At 36.9% G+C, this 24859-nt stretch overlaps 2 protein-coding genes across 2 annotated transcripts; one reads left to right on the top strand and one right to left on the bottom strand.

The window, feature by feature from the left end:
* Positions 1-1753: 1753 nt before the first annotated feature.
* On the top strand, positions 1754-18208 carry si:dkey-96l17.6 (uncharacterized). Its single transcript, XM_056235219.1, has 23 exons — positions 1754-1883; positions 2305-2515; positions 4312-4497; positions 5405-5515; positions 5600-5709; positions 10895-10987; positions 11084-11206; positions 11625-11717; positions 11826-11886; positions 12011-12114; positions 12262-12438; positions 12608-12771; positions 12872-12978; positions 13069-13118; positions 13200-13289; positions 13434-13533; positions 14249-14441; positions 14946-15126; positions 15209-15419; positions 15798-15958; positions 16785-16987; positions 17818-17896; positions 17979-18208. Exons 2-23 carry the CDS (start codon positions 2419-2421, stop codon positions 18024-18026), a joined length of 2742 nt encoding a protein of 913 aa, XP_056091194.1. The 5' UTR covers positions 1754-1883; positions 2305-2418; the 3' UTR covers positions 18027-18208.
* Positions 18209-19229: 1021 nt separating this feature from the next.
* Positions 19230-24054, bottom strand: LOC130070723 (cytochrome P450 1A1). Its single transcript, XM_056235220.1, has 7 exons — positions 23944-24054; positions 22841-23685; positions 21779-21902; positions 21246-21335; positions 20627-20750; positions 20422-20508; positions 19230-20145 (listed from the first exon to the last, which is right to left on the bottom strand). Exons 2-7 carry the CDS (start codon positions 23675-23677, stop codon positions 19863-19865), a joined length of 1545 nt encoding a protein of 514 aa, XP_056091195.1. The 5' UTR covers positions 23678-23685; positions 23944-24054; the 3' UTR covers positions 19230-19862.
* Between the last annotated feature and the right edge of the window lie 805 nt (positions 24055-24859).

Genomic DNA, 24859 nt, shown 5'->3' with positions numbered 1-24859 from the left:
TTCAATTTGAAATGTAATATGCAAAATGACAATGCAATATGTAAAATGGCATTGCATTCTGTATTTAAATGTACATTTTACATTACCATTCTAGCAACGTTTGGTGCAAAATGAAAAGGCAAATGTAAATTATGTAATTTCATTTTCAATTTCATACACTAGTTTTAATATGCATATTGAAACGCTTTATAAGTTGCAAAATTAAAATGAAAATGCATTACAGAAATGATTAGATATGTGTAGCATGTTCAAGCAAAAACTGTGGCAAAATGATCATTCAAATGTTATTTTTCTTAATTGCATTTACACTCACAGTCAAGACACTTGCGATTGCATTTTCATGAAATGTCCCGCAATGAATGTAGCAAAATTCAATGTGCACATTGAAAATGCATTCCGAGCCGATCACGCCCCCTCCTGCCCTGTCAATCACTGCATCAAGGCGGGGCTTAAGTTGTGTTGTTTCTCTCTATGGAACCAGGTACTTGGAAGCATGACGCCTCCGGATCGAAGTGTAGGACACGGGGTAAGTTGGCAGAAAGAGAAGAGACAAGGGGTCAGTAGTGTGACCGCAGCCGCAGGTAAAGCCGGGTGTCACCCCATTTTTTTTTTTTTTTTTTTTTTTTTGGCCAAAACGAGCACTTTTCGTACATACGCTCTATGGTCACGTAAGAGTGTGATCGTCAAATACACTCCACAGTCCAGACCCCGAGTGAAAGTTGGCAACCCTAGGTCTAACCGTTTGACGACCGTCGACCGACCCCCTTGTCTCTTCTCTTTCTGCCAACTTACCCCGTGTCCCACCACTTCGATCCGGAGGCGTCATGCTTAAGCTGGACGATGGTCTTTCTGAAGGGGCAGCATTTGCACTTTGTCGCTCTATTGCTTGTGCAGCTTCTCGGAGTTCCATAGAGAGAAACAACACAGCTTAAGCCCCGCCTTGATGCAGTGGTTGACAGGGCAGGAGGGGGCGTGATCGGCTCGGAATGCATTTTCAATGTGCACATTGAATTTTGCTACATTCATTGCGGGACATTTCATGAAAATGCAATCGCAAGTGTCTTGACTGTGAGTGTAAATGCAATTAAGAAAAATAACATTTGAATGATCATTTTGCCACAGTTTTTGCTTGAACATGCTACACATATCTAATCATTTCTGTAATGCATTTTCATTTTAATTTTGCAACTTATAAAGCGTTTCAATATGCATATTAAAACTAGTGTATGAAATTGAAAATGAAATTACATAATTTACATTTGCCTTTTCATTTTGCACCAAACGTTGCTAGAATGGTAATGTAAAATGTAAATTTAAATACAGAATGCAATGCCATTTTACATATTGCATTGTCATTTTGCATATTACATTTCAAATTGAATATTGCTACCCATATGCTTCCATACATAGAGACAGGTATTTAGCCCCTATTATAGCCCCTACAGAGTCTGTATTGTAAAAATCTCCTGTATTGTATATATATATATATTACATAAGGTGCATTTAAACAGAATAACATAATGTCCAATCATATGGTTCTCAATTCATTGAAAAATATTGAATCCATTATTAAGGGAAGGCAATTCACAAAACTGACAGATGAGCACAATGCAGGTTTTTCATTAGTATTGTCCCAGAGAGATAGACCAGTGTAGATCACATTACAATCTCTATCACACACATTGGAAACCTGATGCAGCTTGTGTCGGCCATTCAAGCAAACTAATCCCACCTGAAACCTCATCCACTGAGGTTAATATTTAACAAGTGTTGAGAGTTTGGTTCCTCACCAAAACAAGCATCTTTCCAGTTTTTCTCCATTATGTTTGCCAGGCAGGTCTTCCTACAGCTATAACCGCAGTCAAGTGTCATCTTGAATCCAGGTAATCCCTCTGATTTATTGATTCATTCATTTCTTTAATCTGATTTGTAAAGCGTATAGTGATGGTTTCACTGATTATGTTAATGATTATCTGTCTGATTCAACAATCGCTATTAAATGCAAGTCTATCTGTTTGTTATAGCCGGAGGTAGCTTTTGTTTATATAATCTGTACTTTCATTAAATGAAGAGGTTGTTCACACCCTTAATCCTGGTTAACCAGTGGTACAGTAAAATTAAAAGTGTAAATTGTTTTACATCAAAGATACACTAGGAGATGCTTTTACTGTTCTATTGAATATATATTCAGATGGATAGGGACTATAAAATAGTTCTTAATATATGTTTTAAAAAAGCTATCAAGTAAGTTGCATTCACCTTATTAAACTACATTGCTCAGTTTGCATGTTTGTGTGTGTGAAGGAATCCAGCTGGTACAGTCACCTCTGAGTGTAACCTGCAAAGAGATTTTCAACGGATCAGGTGGTTTGTACCATTTCCAAACAAAACAGATCGAGATACGAACACTCTGGCATCATGTATGTCAATTCTGGAGCAGAAAATGCGTCCATGTCTTTGAACTTCATGGGCAGGAAGTTACGTAACCACACTGTTGCCCCAGCAGCAAAACAACGTAAGTAAATATCACATGCACACTTCCTATCATTTTAATACATCATTTGAGTCTAGTGTAATTAGACTTGAGTCGTGTGCAGTGTTGGGCAGTAACGCGTTACTAGTAACGCGTTACTGTAACGCAGTTACTTTTGACAGTAACTAATACTGTAACGCAGTTACTTTTGACAGTAACTAATACTGTAACGCATTACTTTTTAAATAAATTAACTCCGTTACCGTTACCATATGGCGCGTTGTCCGTTACTTTTTTAAATTAATTAGTTGCTGGAGGGGCTGAGAAGTGTGCGCTGTCATTACACAGTACGAGAGCACTGAAGAGACTGCTAGCATTATACAGAGCGAGAGGACACCTGAGGACACATAACAAACTCACTGGCTGAGTTGTTTACTACACGTGAGGCAGCGCGAGGCGCGAGCACGGAGATTACAAGCTGCACGGAGAGCGCTGAGCACTTGATGCGCATTTAAAACACAGACAGCGAAACGGTATGAATACAGAACACTTAAGTACACATTGCCATATCATTATAAAATAATACATTTTTTGACTAGATGCTGCATCAGCAGAGAAAGAACAGAAGCTTGCCGTCGAGTCTGAGAGGAATAACATTAGTAACGGCTAACTTACCTCAAGCGATTAAAGCAATGTGACAAAAACACACGCAGACCTGACCCACATGTTTTATGTCGCAATTGTTACCATATATTTGCATTAGTTTATGTCCAGCTGGTCACTTTTATGTATTCATTAGCCGGCGAAGTTGTATTTTTAAAACTAGTGACGTGATTGATTGCTTACATTGATGTGTTCATGCAGCCGACATCAAGTCTAATCAAGTGTTCTAAAATTTAAGCAAATAAAGTGAAAGACTGTACATGTAATATAGGTCTACATTTATGTAATTTTAATGCTCTGGCCTTTGCAGATATTTAAATATGGCCATCTTCTTTAAGCTTGAATCATATAAATGGCAACACTTTACAATAAGATAACAATTTTAGCATTAAATATGGTTAATAAATGTTGCAGAAGTATCATTCATTGTTAGATGTATTTGTATCTCCTTAGTTAATGTAGGCCTACTATGAACTAACAAGAATGATCAAGGTACAATTGTATTGCTCAAATATTAATTCATGCAGTAAAAACCACAGTGGTAAAAACGTATACTGTCAGCTGCATGAACATATCAATGTTGAGAAAGCAAACAAGTCACTAGCTTTAAAAATGCTTGTTTTGTTATTTATTTCAGAAATCCTTGATATATTCAGTTTGTGCTGGTCTGACTTAAATAAAATAGTGTTTAAAAATTACTTTCTGTTTAAGTCAGTTTTGTGTTTGTATAGACCATAACGCATTAAATGGGAACATTTAAGAACTTTCTTTAAAAAAGTAACTAAAAAGTTACTTTTAACAGTAACGCATTACTTTTTGGTGTAAGTAATCAACAAAGTAATTGAGTTACTTTTTGAACGAAGTAACTAGTAACTGTAACTAGTTACTATTTCTTAGTAACTAGCACAACACTGGTCGTGTGTTATACATTTTGTGCAATAAAGGTTTTTGAAATAGTTTTTCCTAAACTACTCCATAGTCATTATCAATGTTCTGTTGTTCCTGTTAATGGAGTAATTTTAGAAAAAACTTCAGAGCAGAGGATTAATTTCCAAAACTACAACCTACTGGCTTTTATAATACCAACAGACACCTTTTTAAGTGTCTAAATTTTATATACTTTGTTGAAGAACATGTCTGAGGACGGGCTAAGTGTTTTCTATAACTATCTCTAGGTGCCTGGGAGACCACTGACCTTTCTCGATATCAGGATGATTCAGTGGTCTCCACCCGAGTGGTACTTTCTCATCCCATGTCATCAGAGGAACTTCCAGGCAGCGTGCCTGATCTGAAAGAAGAGGTTCAGTGGTGTAGACCGTGTAACATCCATAGTACACTTCTAGACCAGGGTAAAGATAGAGGTGAGTTGAGTGTCCCTGTAACCTCCCAGAATCTAAAGAATCTAATATTTGCATAACATTTAACCTAACACCTTTAATCATAATAACGTAATAATCTCAATACCACCTCTCTAAAATAACTTGATCTAATTCATCTAAACTTGTAACCTAATTTTAAACCTAATTTTAAAACATTTAAAACTTCTTCAAAAAAAGTTTAATTTACATCGTTTTTTTTTTTTTTAAGCGAGTACGTCTGGAACAAACGTTTCTTCATGATGTTTATGCCGCTGAAGATTTTAGAAGAAGAAACTACTTGCATAAAAAATAAGTGAAAGTAATCTCTGTTGTGAAGTACTTAAGGCAAGGTATGAATACAGATCACGTACAGACATGTTTAAGTAATTTAAAAGGTCTATTCAGTGCTATTGTGGAAATATTATGATAAATAATGATGTAATTGTTTATTTAATAAAGTACATACAGTAATGACTTTGTGCTCAGCTCTCGCTTAATTGCATATTTAATTAAACACCCTAAATCTGTTCATGTAAATTTAAACAAAGGAATGAATAAAATAAAAGTGTTTGTAAAACTGTAACTTTAAGAAATAAATCACTTGAAATGTATAACTTGAATGATAAAATGTATAAATGAAAGATTTAATAAATTTGTGTACTGAATGGTGTTTATTCCGATGCGTCTCAGTGTTTGATTAAGATGAATACCCAGATAACCTGTCTAGATAATTAACTTTTTAAACTAATTAACATTTACTGCACCCTATTGTTTAGCATCAAAAACTGTCACTGATCTATCCCACATCTCTAAAGGAAATGCTCATCAAGGCTTTGTAAAAAAAAATCTCCAGACTCCCCAACCAAGTCCAGTGTATAGTATCGCTGTAACTGCATGTTAATATTTAAAGGTGCAGCTAATTGTGAGTTCTCATGGCTGAGGAAAGGTAGACTCAAATGGAACACGTTCAGGCACTGGATCGGCGCAGACCGGCACCGGGATCCAAAGCGAAGTGGCAAAAGTAGGTTCTATCATGCAGCGGAGATTGGGCATACTTAAGTGCCCATACAAGTTATTTCATTGTCATTGTATTTTCAAATTACAGCACCCAATGTGCCTTCTATGAGTGCAAGCGTAAGACATCCTAAAGATGAGGCTCCAATAGATGTCAAGATGTTTATCCCATACGACTCTGCCAAGCTATGCATAACCCAAGTATGTAGATATCATGCCTTTCACTTTCGTATATTAATTATTGTGTAGGCCCAGCCCGTTCTCATCCCAAGGCGTCATATACTGACGCTTTTGCCAATGCATATACATCCAACGCACATGGCACCCTTTAGCGTCAATATGAGACGCAGACATATATGGGCCAGAAGGCACCTCCTAGTGGTCTAACCCTAACCCTACCCCAGACCTAAACCTACCCATAACCGAAGCGTGTTATATTGACGCTAAAGGGTGCCATGTGCGTTGGATGTATACGCTTTGGCAAAAGCGTCAGTATATGACGCCTTGGGATGAGAATGCGTTCGTAGGCTACTCTGCATTGTTTTCTGTATCCATTAGTAGGTTCTCCTGTTCTTATTGTACTCATCTATCGACCTCCAAAACCCAATTCTTTGTTTTTCAATGAACTCACAGAACTACTTACATCTGTTAGCTCTTTCTGTCCATCAATGATTCTCACTGGAGACATCAATATCCATGTGGATAATTTTAATAGTAATCTAACTGTTGAATTAATGAAGGTATTAGACTGTTTTAACATGACTCAGCATGTCAAATTTCCCACTCATAATAAAGGTCATACACTTGATCTGGTGTGTTATGTTGGGGTGGACATTGACCAGCTTGTGTATTAGTGATTATAAGCTTCTCACTTTTATGGTAATGGTTCCATATTTAAGAAATACTCAAAAAAGGCTCATTCATTTTAGAAATGTCAAGAATATTAATTTTGACAGTCTTTCTTTCATGTATGAGTTTAAACTGTTGATCACTATAATTCTGTTTTGTCATCTGCTTTGGACATGTTAGCCCCTGGGAGAGAACGTGTTGTTTCATTTGTTAAATCATCTCCTTGGTATACCACTGAGCTCAGGGCTCTTAAGGTGAAAAGCAGACAGCTTGAACGCCAATATAAGAAATCAGGTTTAACTGTCCATAAGCTAATGTATGATGAACTTTTAAGTCAATATGCTGAAGCACTTAAGACAGCAAGAACAAAGTACTACTCGTCTATCATTAGTGATGGTGCTGCAAATCCCAATAAGATTTTTAAGACGATCAACAGAATTCTTGCACCAATTAAGCCATCAATTTGTTCTTCTGTGCAGTAGTGTAACAAATTTCTTATTTTTTTTATTGATAACATTTTAAGCATTTATATCTCTATCAGTTTGGTGCCTTGCTCTGCAATTCCTGAGACCTATCCAGTTAGTTTTCCTGAAACTGCATTCTCCAGTTTTAACATACCGGTAGTCACTCACTACTGATTGTATTTCAAAATTAGTGATGGCAATGAATACAACTACAAGTACCCTCTACCCAATCCCAACATCTGTTATTAAGGGGTGTCTCTCTTCAATTAGTCCCCTCATTTGTAGCATTGTGAACACCTCTCTTACAACTGGTATTGTTCCAAAAGCCCTAAATGTTGCAGCTATTACACCAGTCCTTAAAAAGCCTGGATGTGAGAAGTCAGACCTGTCAAATTACAGGCCTATTTCAAATCTGCCCTTTCTTACCAAGGTTTTGGAACGTGTTGTTGTGGCACAACTCCACTCACTCATCCAACAAGCTTTTCGATCCTTTTCAGTCTGGGTTTAGAAAAGGACACAGTACAGAGACAGCCTTGGTTCGTGTTATTAATGACCTGCTTGTCTCAGCTGACTCTGGAGCCTCTACTATCTTGGTTTTGTCAGATCTCAGTGCAGATTTTGACACAGTGTGCCATTCTATCCTGCTAAATACTGGAGAGCTGGCTTGGTATCACTGGTACTGTGCTTAACTGGTTCAAATTTTACCTAACTGATCGTTTCCAGTTTGTTGTCTTGTGAAACAACAAATCTGAAATTGGAAGTCCGCCATGGTGTTCCTCAGGGATCTGTCTTGGGTCCCATATTGTTTAGTGTTTATATGCTTCCTTTGGGGCAAATAATTAGGAAATAGGGTTTGGGGTATCACTTTTATGCTGATGATACTTAAATTTACATCAGCTCCAAATCTGATCTTACTGTAACCTCTAAAATTATCTCGGAGTGTGTGCAGGAAATAAAAACGTCGATGTATCATAATTTTTTTTAATTGAATTCTTCCAAGACAGAGATTCTACTTATTGGCACACATGCGGCTATACTCACAAAGGGAGAAATTTTAATTTGATTATGGATGATAGTGTTTTATTTCCATCTTCTTATGCTCGTAACCTTGGTGTGATCTTTGACCCACACCTAACACTTGACTCACATATTAAGAGTATTACAAAATCTGCATTCCATCTTCTCAGAAACATTGCAAGAATTAGGCCCTATCTTACTCAACCTGAGGCTGAAAGGCTTATTCATGGATTTGTTACTTCCAGGATTGATTATTGTAATGCACTATTTGTTGGTTTACCTGCTAAATCTATAAAACGGCTGCAGTACATCCAGAATTCAGCAGCACGTGTACTTACATACTTCACCACGTCAGCACATTACGGGCGTGCTTTATAGCTTGCATTGGCTTCCTGTTCAGTCGCGTATTGCTCTTAAAACTCTCACACTAACATACAAAGCTATGCACGAAATAGCCCCTTCTTATATCTGTGACTTAGTCAGCCTGTACGCGCCTTCCCGTTCCCTTCGGTCTACTGGTTCACTTACTCTTCAGCAGCCTCCCTGTAGATTAAAATCTATGGGGGAGAGAGCTTTCTCTGTTGCTGCACCCAGGTTATGGAATGCACTTCCTCTTGTTGTTGAGATGCTCCTACATTAGCCAGTTTCAAGAAGTTGTTCAAAACTCATCTTTTTAAAATAGCTTATATTGACTGTCATGATTAGTATTGTACTGTTGTACTGTAATTATTATTTTTGTATTACTCTTGTACTTCTGTATTTTATTTGTTTTTACTGTCTGTAGCGCTTTGGGTTTTAGAAAAGCACAATATAAATCAAATGTATTATTATCATTATTATTAGATGTAACCTAAGCCAATATATTTTGGTCAAGACATTGGAACAGGAGATTTTTTTTTTTTTCAAGAGTTTTGGTTTGCTTCTTGCATTAGTCACATGTCTGTCACTCCCTCTGTTGCCCTGGGGCATGGGGTGGGGATGAGACATCTCATCTGATGTCATGTGTTTTAGATTCTTCTGAGAGCAAGGCCCTTTCATAGCTACACATTATTAAACAACTCAAACCCCATCATTTATATTGATTCACAAAAGGACAAATCTCATCAGGTTTCAGTACACACCCCATGTAATCTTTGTTTAGTTTGCTAAATGTAGAGGTGTAATCATTATGCCTACATTTACAGTTATGTGTATTGTACTCACTTGTATTGTATACATAGGTTAAATTGGGGCGGAGCGCACCGGAGCGCAGCTCCGCCTCCTCGGGTCCACAACACACCCTGCCGGAGCTCAGCTCCGTCTCCTTCAGCACCAAATATATAAATTTTGTTGAGTGTATATAATGAAAGTTATGAAATAATTGGCTAATATTAACTCGAATTTGGTGCTGCAATTCGCCCATCGCAAGATAACTGACCTTCTCGTCTGATCACCCGCTCGTCAATGTCAAAATGTTTGAGTCCAATCAAAGCTGTGGGATTTATGTTCACAGAAGCGCAAGCCGAGCGCGAATTCCAACGCGACGCTCCACGCTTCAGTTAACGGGCATACCGTGCAAGATGCAAGTAGCTAATCTAAACAGCTGTTTGTCGATAGAAGTTTTAAATGATCGACAGAAATACTCAGTTTGATCAAAGACAGTGGATACTATAAGCTCAATTTAACAACACAAGAACCATATTATTAAATATATTGCCATTATTTTATTGTAATATATTTGTATAACGTTACCTCGAATGTGTTCGACTTTTCACTGTTTGTATCACTCCGCTTGTTCGTGTTTGCGCAACTTACATCATTAAGCCAGAAGGCGGCGACAAGTGACTGTCTTTATGAGTGAACAATTGAACCATTGATTAAATTAACAGATTAGCTGGTCCAAAAATATTGATTAATTTAGGAAAGAAAAAGTAGCTGAAACTGATCTTTGATGCTCATACTAATTGCTCATATGCCTCTGGGCACAGAATGATTGCATTGGTGTGTGTTTAATAATCCTTGAATCATTTCTTATTTAAGGACATTCACGTTTCGAATATGTGATTGTGTATCGTCAACAATATGCATAAACATTCTGCATTTCCATTTTATAGTGTGGAGATCACTCATTGCGACATTTAAACTGATTCTCATGTTGAAGAATCTGTTATCTGATAAAATAGGCCTTCTTCATGCTGACCACTGACCTGCTTTTAAAGCTACTGTTGTCCATTTTGTTTTTGTTTTTTTTTGGCCTTCAAAACACCTTAAAATGGACATGTTGAGATCAGGAAAAGCACAATTTTCTTGGGGGGCATGCCCCCAAACCCCCCTAGCAACATAATTTTTGGGAACTTTTATTTATAAAACAAAACCGTACGGCCCTGCGTGTCGGTGTGATTAAATCAAACAACAAACTGCCAAAGAAATTGGCCCTGATTCTTTTAAATCAACATTTTTTCTTGTTTTAAAAAATATTTGTCAACCGATATTTTCAAACATGTTCAATTTCATACATTTCCTGAGGGTGAAATCCGTTGCTGTCTGTTAACATTAAAGAAGAAAAAAAATGAATTGTAAAGTATTTATCTATGTTTAAATACGTACTCAATACTGGAAAAAGAGCCTCTATGGTGTAAAAACACATTTAAGTTATTTTACGGCGCGATTTTGAATGATGACCATTCACCGTAAATAAGGGCTCCCCCTCCCTATAAAAGCCAATTTAACCACTGCTTGTATATACTTTTGTATGCAGACAGCTATAATGTTTCCCAACCTTGATCTCAACCTCTTCATGAACACCAAACCAGAAATATGTTAGTTTTAATTAATATTATACTGGATATAATTCAGTATTATAATTCAATTTATTAAAGTGGTCACAATTATTCACCTTTACATAAAAATAATTGATATTTTGGGTAAAACATTTTTTGATCAAAAGGCTTCTTTCTTTAACGAGAGCTTAAATGGTGAACTATTTTAATGTTATGTTTTAACAGGCTGGCAGTGGCCGATCATGTAGAATCTTTTTTATCGCCAATATAGTAAATGACTGTTACCTATACCAACAGATAACAGATGATATGATCGCAATGAAGAGCAGACATCAGGAGATGATTCAAGAACTGGAGGAGAACTTTCTCATTGCATCAAGAGTGAATCAGGTGATAAGCTTGTTTACTGATCATTCATTTATTCAGACAAACAAAAAGTATGGTGATTGTATGCATGGATGCTTATGTTTATTTATGTGTGTGTAGGAAAATACAGCTCTTAAAATAAAGAGGTATTACCAAAATAAGCTTAACACCCTGAAGAGAATCCTAGATATTTACCAGGAAAAGGTGGCAAGAAAAAACACATACTGGGAAGAGAAGGTCAGGGTGAGTCACAAGCGTCATCAAATTTGTTTTACTTCCTCAATTTTCCCAAATTCTCATTGACTTGATCACAGCACATGTAATTCCCAATTCAGGCCTAAACCTAAACACATTATGTAATCCTACACTGTAAAAAGTGATCAGTTGACTTAACTTTAAAAAAAAAGTGAGGAAACCCGTTGCCTTAAAATTATTAAGCAGGTTACATAAAGTTCATGCGTAATTGAAAAAAATAAGTTATGTGTAATTGTCAAGTTTATTTACTTCAGGTTTCCTCACTTTTTTTTAAGTTAGGTCAACTGATCACTTTTTACAGTGTAGTGACCTGTATACTATAGGATTTGTATTATATGTTTATTGTTTTAAAGGTTATGTCATCTGTCTTTTTTTTAACTGTAATATGACCTTTTCCTGTGATCAGACTCTGGAGGATCTGAATGAAAAACTTCAGGGGCAACACAAACTGCTGCAGGAGAGAAACCAAAAAGACTTGGCTTCATGGGATAAAGAAAAGGTATACAATGGTGTATATGAGAGACTTATATGAGTCACTCTTACATGAGAGACTATATTAGAGATTGGCTGTTTAATAGACTGAAGGCATCAATTGAAACTTTTACAGAACAAGGTGATGGAATTGTTCTCCTCCCGACTGGACCTCCTTCACAGCCACCAGGCATCAAGTAAGAGTTGTATCGGTTAATATTGCACATGATATGTTAATATTGTAAGATTGTGACCGTATGCTGTTTACCAGATTAAAAAAGACATATGGTAAGATTAACATATGTCTCCGTCTCTTTACAGCACTGCAGGAGCTGCATTTGGCCAGGGCAGAGATGGGGAAGGTCCAAGAGATGCTTGAGGCCTTTCGGGAGAAGAAAGAACCAGAAATAACATCTGAAGAAAAGGTAGAAAATATAAAAACATCTCTTCCAGCTCTTAAGACCATCTTCATTCTAACAGATTCCCTGCAGAGAGTTGTAAAGCAAGGCATCTTGTGGTATTTACTATTGGTGATGTGAGATAACTTGTTTGAACTGTGCCTTTGCCACCAGGACAGTAGTGACTCAGATGCTCCGCTAGATGGAGCACAAGCACGTCTGGAAATTTTGAAGTATAATTTGCTGAAGAGGGAGAGAGAGATCTCAATGCTTATTGAAGAACAAGAGCGTGTGACAGATCCTGTTAAACAGTCAGAATATTCTCGCCTCCTCTGTGCTGTTATTCAACAGGTCATTTTATTTTATTATTACATAGTTTTCAGTTTATGAGTAAAATAAGGTCTATTAAAAATAGTACTGTGTACTAAAACTGAACATGAATTGCTAACCAAATGCTAATTTGGGCCTTCAAAATTGACCATGACTGAACAAAACAGCTTTCCTGCATTGTGTATTCCAGGCTCATCATGTTTATGCTGAGCTGACGGAGGCTAAACAGCAGTTTGACCAAATGGCAGAAGACAACCAAAAAATCATGGCCGAGATTAAAGAAAGTCTTGGCCAAACAGTGGAAGAGTCCGGCCAGAAGAGTCATGAGGAACGAGAGGATGTACAGCAGAAAATGTAGGAGCAAGGCATGGTTTCTAAAGAGTCATAATATAGCTTAAAACTATCTAACTCAGAACATAAGCATCAGCCAACTGAATAATGCATGTTAACTCAGGGCAGAGCCACAGGTGGATGATGAATCACAGGCCAGTTTACTCCATCGTCAGGTCATACAGGTGGCTTTGGAGTGCATCAGAGCAGGGGCTAAGCCCAATGTCATTGGTAAATATGGTCAATTGGTAACTGTAAATGATTAATGTCTCTTTTTTTGGATGGATGTCTAAATATAAGTTCATTCTCTGTTATTCTTAGAGACTGACGTGAATGAGGCATGGGAGGCAGAGCTGGATGAAAGAGTCAGAGTACGGCACAAACTCACACACACACTAAACTTATTCTGTACTCATTCTCACTCCATACAGACAATTTTCCTCTCATTTTAGAAATTTGAGGAGGATTTCCAAAACAATGGATTCTTAAACTCTGAAACTGCTAAAAGTGTGGGGCAGCAGTTGTTATTACTTCAAGCTGAGGTGACCACAGCCAAGGGAAATATCTTTCAATGTATAATCTAAACTAATATTAGACTCTCTGAAATGTCATAGTGACTGAATTGCTTGGAGTCCATTTTTTTGTTTTGCCATTTAAGGCCTCATATTTCTTGTCTGTCTATCTAGTTGAAGCAAATCAAAGATGAAAACAAGAAGATTATTGAAAACTACTCAGCTGAAAGAACCTTGAGGAAGAAGTACTACAACATGGTGGAGGACATGAAAGGCATGCAGAACCTGATTTCACCAAGTGCAACATGTTCCTGGAACAACATCCAATCAAACAATCAGATTTTCTAGGGACACGTTTACAGTTTAGAGTACAGTAAGTTTAGACTTACAGCCAGGGTTAGGTGCTTCTACATTAGTGTTATTCACCTATCATTTCCTTCTGATTTTAGATATAAATATGGTTAGGTTTAGGGGTAGGGATAAAACATTTTGGACAGGAATGCTGTTCCAGGATCAACAAAATATGTTGACCCAAGAATAGCCCTTTTTTGGGTATGCAAATTTCATCTGAGACCCTTGACTGATTTCCCAGACATTATTTTTTTCAAATCCAATAGTATTACAAATGAATGCCAAAAAAGAAAAGAAAAAAAAAGCTACAGGCATTTTTGATTTGCAAGGCTAAAATGCGGATTATTTTAAATGTTCTCTTATGCTCACCAAGGCTGCATTTACAAGTATTTATAAGAATAAAAGTATTATAAAAGTAGTACCCCAAACTTTTCAAAGGTAAAGTACAATGAGGTGCAGCAGTCTGAGCCCACATTGTAAATTTAAACCTGGACATTTCCAAAAAGAAAAACAATAGACAAGTCATGATGTAAAATTGATAAAACATTTATCATGAGACGTATATTAAAGTTTCTGCACCATTACTAGGTCACTATTCGTATATGTAAATTTTTTACTTTATGTCTGGTCTTGTACAGGTAAGATCAGAGTATTCTGTCGAATAAGGCCACTGACTCTTGCAGAGCAGACAAGAAGAGGTCACACCATTGTTGCTTGTCTTGATGACTACTCTGTGATCCTGGACACCCTTCGAGGACCTCGCGAGTTTCAGTTTGACAAGATCTTCAACTCAGAGTGTACGCAAGAGGAGGTCTTCATGGAGTCCAGTGGGTAAGTGTGATAGTACCGAGACATACTTTGCATACATTTTGTTAAAAAAAATTGCTAAATTGAAGGGTTAGCTCACCCAAAAATTAAAATCCTGTCTTCATTTACTCAACCTCACGTGGCTCGTAACCTTTCTTTCTTCTGTGGAACTCAAAAGATGAATTTGTGAGGAATATCCTGGGTGTTATATTCAATATAATCAAAGTTAATGAGGTATGTGGCTGTCAAGCTGCAAAAATGACAAACAATATTGGTACATGTGATGTGTTTTCGATATTCTGAGTAATAGGATGCTAATAATTCATTAGAATTGTTTGGAAAAGAGCGACCAACTACATCATTTAGAATTTCTCTATGAGTGTTCCACAGAAGAAAGAAACTCATATGGTTTGGAATGAAATGAGAGTTAGTAAATGATGACATTTTTTGTGAAATATTCCTGTAAGATATAATAAATGTGACATTTGGGCAGATTTCCTCAAGATGAAGATGCACATTTTCCCCTAGGCTAATCCAGTGTGCAATTGATGGATTTAACGTATGCATTTTTGCGTATGGCCATACGGGTTCAGGGAAAACCTTCACAATGGTTGGAGACAGAGATCGGAGGAACCCAGGAATCATTCCCAGAACATTCACCAAGATCTTTGAGATCATCCAGGATAATGAGTCTAAATTTGAGTTTAAGGTATGTTTAGGTACAGTACGTGTTACTTGAGCTGAACTTATATACAACAGTCTTCATACTCTTTTCTTTTGTCCGTCCTCAGGTTTCAGCCTACATGCTGGAGCTGTACAACGACCGCCTGCAGGATCTCTTTGTGAGCCCTTCTGATGCTTTCAGCAAGCGAATCGAAATTAAGAGGGACAGAAAGGGGCTTGTGTTTGCCCAGGGAGCAGAGACAAAGGAGGCTGCTAGTGCCGGCGAACTCTTTGCATTATTTGAACAAGGCTGTGCAAATCGCCACATTGCGGCCACAAGTATGTGCTTAATGAAACTTCAAAAGACTCGAGTTAAATGGTTTGGATTAATTGCTTTAGTAACAGTCAGTATGAATGCATGTTAAGAACATAATGACCTGGCACTGATGCCAAACTTCATAACAAAGGAGAAGGTCCTTGAGTTTAACTGTGTGATGTGTCTGAGAACAAGCCTAAAGGAGTGATTTAGGGTTATAAAGAGCATTAACATTATATAAGAGAGACAAGTGTGTCTTTTTTTTGAACAAATGCAGATTTAATACAGTCTCTGTACATCATCTATGCATGCATCCATCTATTCATTAATGGTTACACAAGTAATATTTGCTGTCAAATTAACTTTGAAACATTTTTCATTCTTATTATACCTTCTTGTAGAGATGAACGTAGAGAGTTCCCGCTCTCACCTGATCATTGGCATCATGATTGAAAGTCGGAATCTGACCAATGGAAGTGTGAGTTTTGGGAAGCTAAGTCTGGTGGACCTGGCAGGAAGTGAACGAGCAGCAAAAACTGGAGCCAAAGACGACCAGCTGAAGGTTTTTTTAAAAGCTGATTTACAGTGGCCCCAGAAAGTATTTGGACACTTCATGTTGGCTTTTATATGCACCCGAGATATTGGACAGTCATTATTATGACTTGTCACATCACATATAATTCAGAAGCAAAATACATAAGTGGCTAAACCAAAAACAATTAGGGCAAAAACCTTGTTTTTTGCTGTTCCACTGAATATATTTCAAGTCAAGTCACCTGTATTTATATAGCGGTTATACAATACAAATGTTTCAAAGCAGCTTTACAGTGATGAACAGGAAAATAACAGAATCAATGATGCAAACAGAATTAAATTCTGCTGTAAAGCAGCTCTAAAAAAAGACAATAGTGTCATTATTCAGCTGAAAATTCAGTTCAATAGCAGTACAGATGTTGCAAAATTCTTCCATTATGAAACAGTTAAATCATCTATAAAGCAGCTCTGCTGAAAACAGCGGTGTTATCATCTGGCTCAAGTCAGTGAAATCAATAATATTACTGTATATTAAGTGAATAATAAGAGAATACACTTGCAGCACTTAAAAACACAAAGTTAGACAACCCGAGTGTCCAAATACTTTGTCTTTTTGATAACAATATTTGTTGTTTTATTATTTTCATTTTTTACTGTTTCTGCGTTTTTTCTTGCAAATACTACCGTTTAATATTTTTGAAATATTTTGTTATGGCAAAGATGTTGTTAAGTGTGACTTAAAATCTCAAAATACCCCCCTAGTATCTATTCCCCCCTGACTTTTGTCTTGTATTTTATTTCTAATACCTCTCACGACAACATTTATCCCACATTGTCTGTGTGTTTCTTCCCAGGAGGCAAACGCTATTAACAAATCTCTGAGTGCTCTTGGAGATGTAATTTCAGCTTTATCATTGGAGCAGCCTCACGTGCCCTACCGTAACAACAAGCTGACCCAGCTCATGCAGGACTCACTGGGGGGCAATGCCAAGACCCTCATGTTCCTCAACATCGCTCCCTCTGACTGCAACCTGGACGAGACTCTCACCTCGCTCATGTGAGATCCAAATACCTTGCATGTATCTTACATGCTCACCTAAATTAATAGCAGCACAAGGCTGCTCCTTGCCACTGTCACCTTTGGCTTGCTCAGTTGGGGTTAAAAAGAAAATCTCTGTAATATTACAGATTCATCAACTGCACTGACACTATCAGTTGACAACATTTTTTTAACTGTACTGAACTGGATGATGACACAAACCTTGCAACATTTATTGTTTTTGTTATTGAATAGAATTTAACTGACTTGAGCAAAAATAAAGCTTTGTCTTCTGCTGCTTATAGCTGATTCATAATTAATGAACTTTTCAACATTAATAATGCAATTGAACTGAACTGAAACAACATAGAACTAAATTGACCTGAATAATGAGACTATTATTCTCTGTAGAGCTGCTATAAAGCTGAAATTGAATTGGTTTCATAATTGATGAGTTTTACATTAATAACACTATTGTCCTGTTTATTAATGTGAAGCTGCTTTGAAACAAATCTGTATTCTATAAAGCATTTTATAAATAAATGTGAAGTGAGTGTCCTAAACTCTTTTAAATATTCTTGCCCATGATTGTCTCAAATTCTTTAAATAAAACTTTGCACTGTAAACCCTAGTTAGCATAACTAAAAAATACATTTAAAAAGGTAATCAGTTTCATCTAAACTCCCAAGAATAAGTTTATAGATTTTGTACCACACTAGCAAGTTTTCTGCTCTTAACTTGAAATCTTGTGTAAGCTAATCATACAATTGTATATAGTTTTGCAGCATAAAGGCTGTTTTCCAAGGAATATACAGTAATATACACTTTAAAATTGGTTTGTCTTCCAGCTATGCAACTCGAGTGAAAGCCATCACCAACAATGCTCAAAGGAACATAGACAGCAAGGAAATTGCTCAGCTGAAAGAGGTATGTACATTATTAATCAAAATCGCACCTTTTTATTGTGTGAGCACACATTTATGTCTCATTTAATCTGTGTACTTTACAGGTGATTCTAAAATTGAAATCAGGTCAGCCTGTGGAAGAAGATGTCTAATCTTCCATATAGTCCTGGAGATATGGCTCTTTTAAATTAGACCCGTTTCCATTTATGCATGTTATATACCTTTCTAACCATTTCTCATAACAGATGAATACTGGAAATGTAATAAGACAAAAACTCGGTTTGAAAAATGGATTCATGATGTACTCGCTCATTATATATATTTTGTAAAATTTAAACACAAAGTTATGGACTGCAGCTTTAATTTAAAACAAACAAAATAAACAAAGTAAATTTAAACAAACAAAATAAACAAAGTAAATTAACAAACCTATCTTTAATTTCGCTATACATTTTAGCAATTGCAGCTCCAGTCATGGCCTTTTTTGTGTGTAATATGTTTTCTTTCTGTGAGAAAGAATTTGTACCCAGTGTGTCCCTTTTCACCCCTTATCTAAATGTGCGTGTCAGGCTAACGCCGAAGGCAAAGGTGGGCCAGCCATCGCATGCAACCCAATCAGGCACATACGGTGCCCAGCGGCGGGAATAGAGGAACCAGCGCCAATTATGAAGTCACTTGGTCAATTTATGCTGCTAATGTGTGAAAAGGAAATGAGCGTGAATGAAGCCTCACTTGGCAAATACAGGAGGCAAATGAGTGCGAGAGAGTTGTGGCGATTGACGCTGTCACGCAGTCAGATCTCAATGCAAAACACACACAGGGTGCTCCGGGGACATGAAAGGCCCATGTGATGGTTTGAGGACAATGGTAATCACAATAAATTTAGAGTCCTGTTTTACAACCTGTAAATAAGAATGATGAAGTTACAATTAGACAAAGTGCAAAGTGCCTGACTTTTGACTTGAGCTCGGCGACTTCTAAGGGCCCCTTATTCTTGTGATGGCGAAGCTGAATTTTCAGCAGTCATTACTTGTGCTCAAGAAACTTTTCTTCTTATTATCAGTGTTAAAAACCATTTTAAAAAAATCTGGATTCGTTGATGAATAGAAAGTTCAAAAGAACAGCATTTATTTAAAATTGATTTTCTTTGCAATAATGTAAAAGTCTTAAACAATTGTATAAAAGTATAAGTTTCTTTAAAATAAATAAAGAATCTTACTGTCCCCAAACTTTTGAACGGTAGTGTACATGAATACCAGCTCATGCTATAGTCAGAGACACAAAGAGATCTCAATCACTCATCTCTCTTCACAAACTTTGAAAATGAAAAAAAGCAGCAAATGCATTTTAGGGGTTTTAACTGTCCTTTATTCTATTAAATTCTGTGATGTTCAATAAGACGGATAACAACAGTTTAGTGATATGATAGAGACTTGACAACATTAAAGTATTATAAATATCATATAATTTTGTATAGTCAATATATTATATTAAACTGGATTACATTTTATTCATTATTAACAATATTTGTTCGTTAATGCAACATCAGTAATAGGCCTATTAATTCTGATCCTCTCTCACTGATTCAGTTTATATAACACAAAACAGGTTAACAACAGATTGTGGCTTTCTTTGATGTTTCAAATATCTGTGCGAAAAGCAGTAACCAGAACACTTACAAGCTTAAACTTTCATGCATAATTATGATACATATATTGATAAGCTCAGAATACAAAAGTAAACATACAAGTAACAGTTGAGTTGAGCTGAATACTATATAAATAAAACACTAACATAACGAAGTTTAAGGCCACTTAAAACAGAGGTAGAGAAAAGACCACATGATGATTATAAGTGACGAATTAGCTTAGCAGTCCAGTGATGGCCAACATTAGCTTTGTGGTGTGACTTCAATGATTCTGAGGTGCATTGTAGGTTGATTTGGGGTGCATTAAACATAACATCTAGAACACTGAGAGCATAATAGTTTAGTTACGAGGTGAGATTTTTATTAGGAAGGGTCTGGGCTTCATGGTGAGTCCAAATGTAGAGCTCAGGTCAAGCTCTTCCCCTGGAATATTCTCTATGTGCAGACGATGCAACAGGGTGGTTAAGAACACAAACATCTCCAGACGGGCAAAGCTGTCACCGAGGCAACGCCGTATTCCCATGCCAAATATAATTACCTTCTCAGTCACATTTTTATTTAGATGGCCAGACAGGGTGAGGAATCGTTCTGGTCGGAAAGCCTCAGGATCGCCCCAAATGTCCCTTTTTGCCAAAGAATGAGTTTAATACAGTTCAATTGAGTTATTTTATTTATTAACGTTTTATATATATATATATCATGTAAAAATATATTTAAAAATATTATAAAAATAACTTTACTTTTATATATAAAATGATGTAATGAAATGATTTATAATAATTGATTTACATTATATTTCATATTATAATATCATATTAATATAATAAATAATATTTATATAATATGGAGAGACTTAGGAAACAAATATAATAAGAATGTGGCAGGAATGTGATACTTACACATCGTGATTGACTTGATATTGGTTGATGAACACACACGTGTCTTTGGGGATGAAGTATCCATTCAGTGTTATGTTTTCAGTTGTGCTAGATAACATGATGGAGGAAAATGTGAGTACCTGTTTATGAATGCAGTCCTATGATAATAGTATGATACTATAACACTATGATACTATAGGGAAACAGAGAGGAAAAATGGACTCACCAGTGAGGTATGGTGAAAGGCACGTAGGATGCATGACGAAACACTTCAAATATGAAAGCTTCTGTGTACGGCATGTTTGGCTTGTCTTTAAACCGTGGAAGCCTGTTCATACCAACCTGGTTATCTAGGAAAGCACATATAGCATAATAAACACACAGACCAGAAGATGAAGAAATACTTATATTGACAATATAATTTTGGACCTCACAAATTGTTTTAGCACTGGAAGATTTCTTTAAAAGAATAATTATTTTCAGATGTCTCTGTTTGCAGTCACTTCTAAATAACCCTGTGGATAAAATCAAAACAAAATAATTTCCTGTTTATAGCAAATTCCAAAAGACCAAAATAAAGCGAGGCCACAGGAAGACAATTTTGGTTCTCCTTCAACATCTTTTAAGCTCCACTTTAAAAATTGTGTATCGAATTGTCTATAATCTTTGGTTTCCTGTGTCTGTCTCAAAACGAACCACAAATCCCAGCTAATGCAGATTCAGTTTCCCCAGGATGCCGCAGCACAGCTGAAGAAAGGGATGTGCATGAAGGGAAATTGTTTTTTTGTTGTTGTTTTTTTCCAGTAAACACAGTGTTGTTTTGATTGGCCCTTTCTAGTCTTCACCTATCTCCTGGAGGATTTTAGCCTGGATGTCTGGAAACTTGATAAGGTATAAAAGGCTCCACTGCAAACCGGAGATGATAGTGTCAAAACCTAAAAGGAAAAAAAAAGGCATTGTTTATGATCATAATCGGTTAACAGCCTCAAGACACAAGTCACAATTAGCATATGGGCAAACAAATCGACTGAAGATGTGTTGTGGGCTGTTCTCAGGCTAAAAGAATGAAAATGAGTGCTTTGAGCTCCTCATGGGGGTTTGTTAAATACGGTTTAATGAACTAGAACTACAAAGATGCATAAACTGAAACAGGAATGAACAGCACAAGCCAAGAGCAGATGAAAAACATACATCTAAAGCAAATTCTCAGAAAAACTCCAGGTCTAATTCTAGATCAGTCTGACGTCGCCCCCCTTTGACAACAAAGAGCCAGGAAAAACATCTGGTTCTGGATGTAAATTGTGCTGTTGTATGTATTTCTAAAAGCACAATGCTGTTCACATTCGCACATTTATTCTCTTGACTCCTGGTCTCTCACCGGCTCCGAAGATGTCAATAACACTGTGGACGATCTGTGAGTTGCTGAGCATGGCCGTTTCCTCGCCCTCCAGCCTGTCCTCACTCATTGCTATAAGGGCATCAGTGATGTCCCGAATACAGTTCTGTACAAAAACACAGAGAATCAGATTTGCAAAATGTTTCAAATGTGAATTGACTCTCTCTATGACATTTACATCCATCTTGTTCCTGGCCATGTATGCGGGTGCCTTCTCCATCTCCACACATGCATACATTGTTTACACCAAATTCAACTGTGCATGTGAATATTTTAGTTTGTATAGAAACAACAGAAACAAAGCATCACTTCACAGGCGCTCTGAAAGAGAAATCTCATTATATTTTGGAGTATAGGTCAGATAATAGTTACTGAGTTAGAGACCACAATGTATAAAAAATACCAATATAACATACTGTTCAAAGTTTGAGGCCAGTAAGATTTTGTTTTTTAAAAGAAATGAATAGTCTTATTCTTTTATTCAGCAATGATGAATTAAAAAGTGACAGTAAAGACAGTTATTTTCAAAATTGCTTAGAATTTGAAATGTTACTTTACACCAAATCAGCATATCAGAATGATTTCTGAAGGATCATGTGACACTGAAGACTAGAGTAATGCTGCTGAAAATTCAGCTTTGCCATCATAGGAATAAAATACATTTTAATATATATTAAAAAAGTTTTTTTAAAAATGTAATTTTATTTTTCACAATGTTACTGTTTTATTGAATTTACTGTATTGTATTTTGATTAAATAAACAGCCTTGGTGAGCATAAGAGATTTCTTCCAAAAACACAAAAAAAAATTATGCCGACCCCAAACTTGATATCTGCATATGCAAGCATGCTGACAGATTTTCTTTCTAATGAAGCATTTATAAATGTATGGAGTATATAACCTCTGTCCATTCACTCTGATCTCATGAGAAGAGATGTAATCTGAGGCTTCTGACACTAACAATCTGCCACTCATCTCTGGGATAAAAAAATCATGTTCCTGCATTATGATTGTCTTCTCATCTTTTTATTTCAGCAGTATTACCCTATCAAAGGTGATGAGATGTTCCCTGATGTTGCGCTCCATGAAGCTGTTCATTCTGCCAATGTGCTGGACCATCTTTCGCAGAGACGGACTGGGCAGGTAACGGAAGATAGGAAAAAAGTCTGCCAGATTCCCTGCAGCAAAGAGGCGCAGCACTTCATTATTGATTTGGACGATGGTAAGGAACTCTTTATCGTTATGGGCATACCGCTTGCCAAAACACAGAGTGCAAACCACATTGGCAACTGAGGTCACTAGCAACTTAACCGGGTCGAGCCCTGAATCTCCAACCTTATCTCCTTGTTCCTTCAGAGCCTTCACCATCTCCATGGCCTCTGTGCAGATATGTTCCTCCAAAAGACACGAGGCACTTGAGTCTCTGGGCTCAGCTTGGGAGAATGTCCTCAAGGCATTTCTGCAGATCTTTTTGTGAAGCACCCAAGCTTCACCATACTTCTCACTAAATGTCATACTGGTGCCATTAGCAACTGCAGAGAATGTAAAAAGGTCAGGGCGTCCAGCAAATGCCTCTCCTTGCCGTACCAGAGCCTCCTTGATTGTAGAATAGCCGCTCAAAACAACTACCACAAGAGAACCCATTTGCACCTGGAACACATCTCCATACTGAACCCTCAGGTTTGTTAATGACAAATGGATTTGTTCCCCCATCTGGAAAAGGTTGCCCACTAACGGCCAAGGTTTGGGACCTGGAGGAAAGGAGCAGCCTGGTCCTCTTCGTTGACCATAGAGAGCCAGCAAGAGCAGAGCGAAGGCACAGAGGAACAGAGTCAATCCAGATGTAACGTTGGTCGTTCGGGAAATCTCCTCAAGATACATGGCATACACTGCAAAAAGGGAGAAAATGACTGATATATTTAAAAAAAAATAGGGGTTTGACGCATAAAGCAAAATACACTATTCTATTTTACGCTTTATGAATAGCTTTAACTTTAGGGAAATTAAAACTTTATAATAATTATTGTATGAATGTATATTACTTTCAAATAAAACGGCATCCTGAAGATGGAAGCGAAAAACTGGCAGGACACCGGAAAGGACAAATAGGTAAACTAAATAAAGTAGCCTAATTTGCATTATCTTACCTTTGAAACCGCTCCCGCGTTTGCAATCAAATACTTTCAAAGTTTCACCAGCTGAAAAATGGCTGCGCGAGAATGACTGCACAAAAACACAGACTGATTCTCAGAAGCAGAGAACACTGAGGGTCGTCGAGATGATCGATGTACAAGCATGAATGAAAGCCAATGAGATATAAAAAAAAAATCCTGCTGATGAACGGAAGAAATGTTCAGAGTCAGACCCTGCGTCCATTACAATGGACATCACATGTGAGCCGCTCAGCCCCCCTTTTTTTCTTTTCTTTTTTTTCTTCTGGAGCATTTCACCTAGTTTAAAGAGGTTTAAAGCCTGCAGTCCATGAGATTGGACGTTTGTCATCCAATCAAATGGCAGTAAAGCTCTGCATGTAGTAATTATGAAGAGAGAAAAAAAACACTACATTGAAGAGAAGCATGGCAGCACTTCACTCCAAACACAGAAGCAAGCAACATTTTCTATGGTTTTATTTACATTTGTTTGATATTTTTGCCAGTATTTCATAGTTTATGTATATAAATAGAAAGATTTAACTTATTAATTAAAGTTAAAAATCGATTGTAGAATTGCAAGTTTTAGATCAGGATGTTTAAATGTGTCTGTCCATTAGAATGCCACTCAAAAAAATGCTGGGTTGTTTCTGTAAACAAATTGTTGGGTTGATTGTGCTGGGTCAAAATGCTGGGTTAGGGGCACTGTAAACAGTAAACACATTATTGGGTTGCTCATGCTGGGTCAAATGAGTTGTAAGGGGGTAATTCACAAATAAACAGCTGGTTGGGTTATTTTGACCCAGCAACCGGTTTATTCTGTGCGGAACTTTCTGGATTCTTCACTTCTGACTCGAGGAGGACTTCACTCGGAGCAGGCAGTGTTTTATGGTAAGTTAATATGTTTACCAAT

Source organism: Rhinichthys klamathensis, unplaced genomic scaffold, assembly GCF_029890125.1.
Source record: "Rhinichthys klamathensis goyatoka isolate OS25496 unplaced genomic scaffold, OSU_Roscu_1.1 h1tg000417l_1, whole genome shotgun sequence".
NCBI classification, from domain to species: domain Eukaryota; kingdom Metazoa; phylum Chordata; class Actinopteri; order Cypriniformes; family Leuciscidae; genus Rhinichthys; species Rhinichthys klamathensis.
The sequence above is the reverse complement of the archived record's forward strand: the minus strand, read 5'-3'. Positions and strand labels throughout refer to the sequence as shown.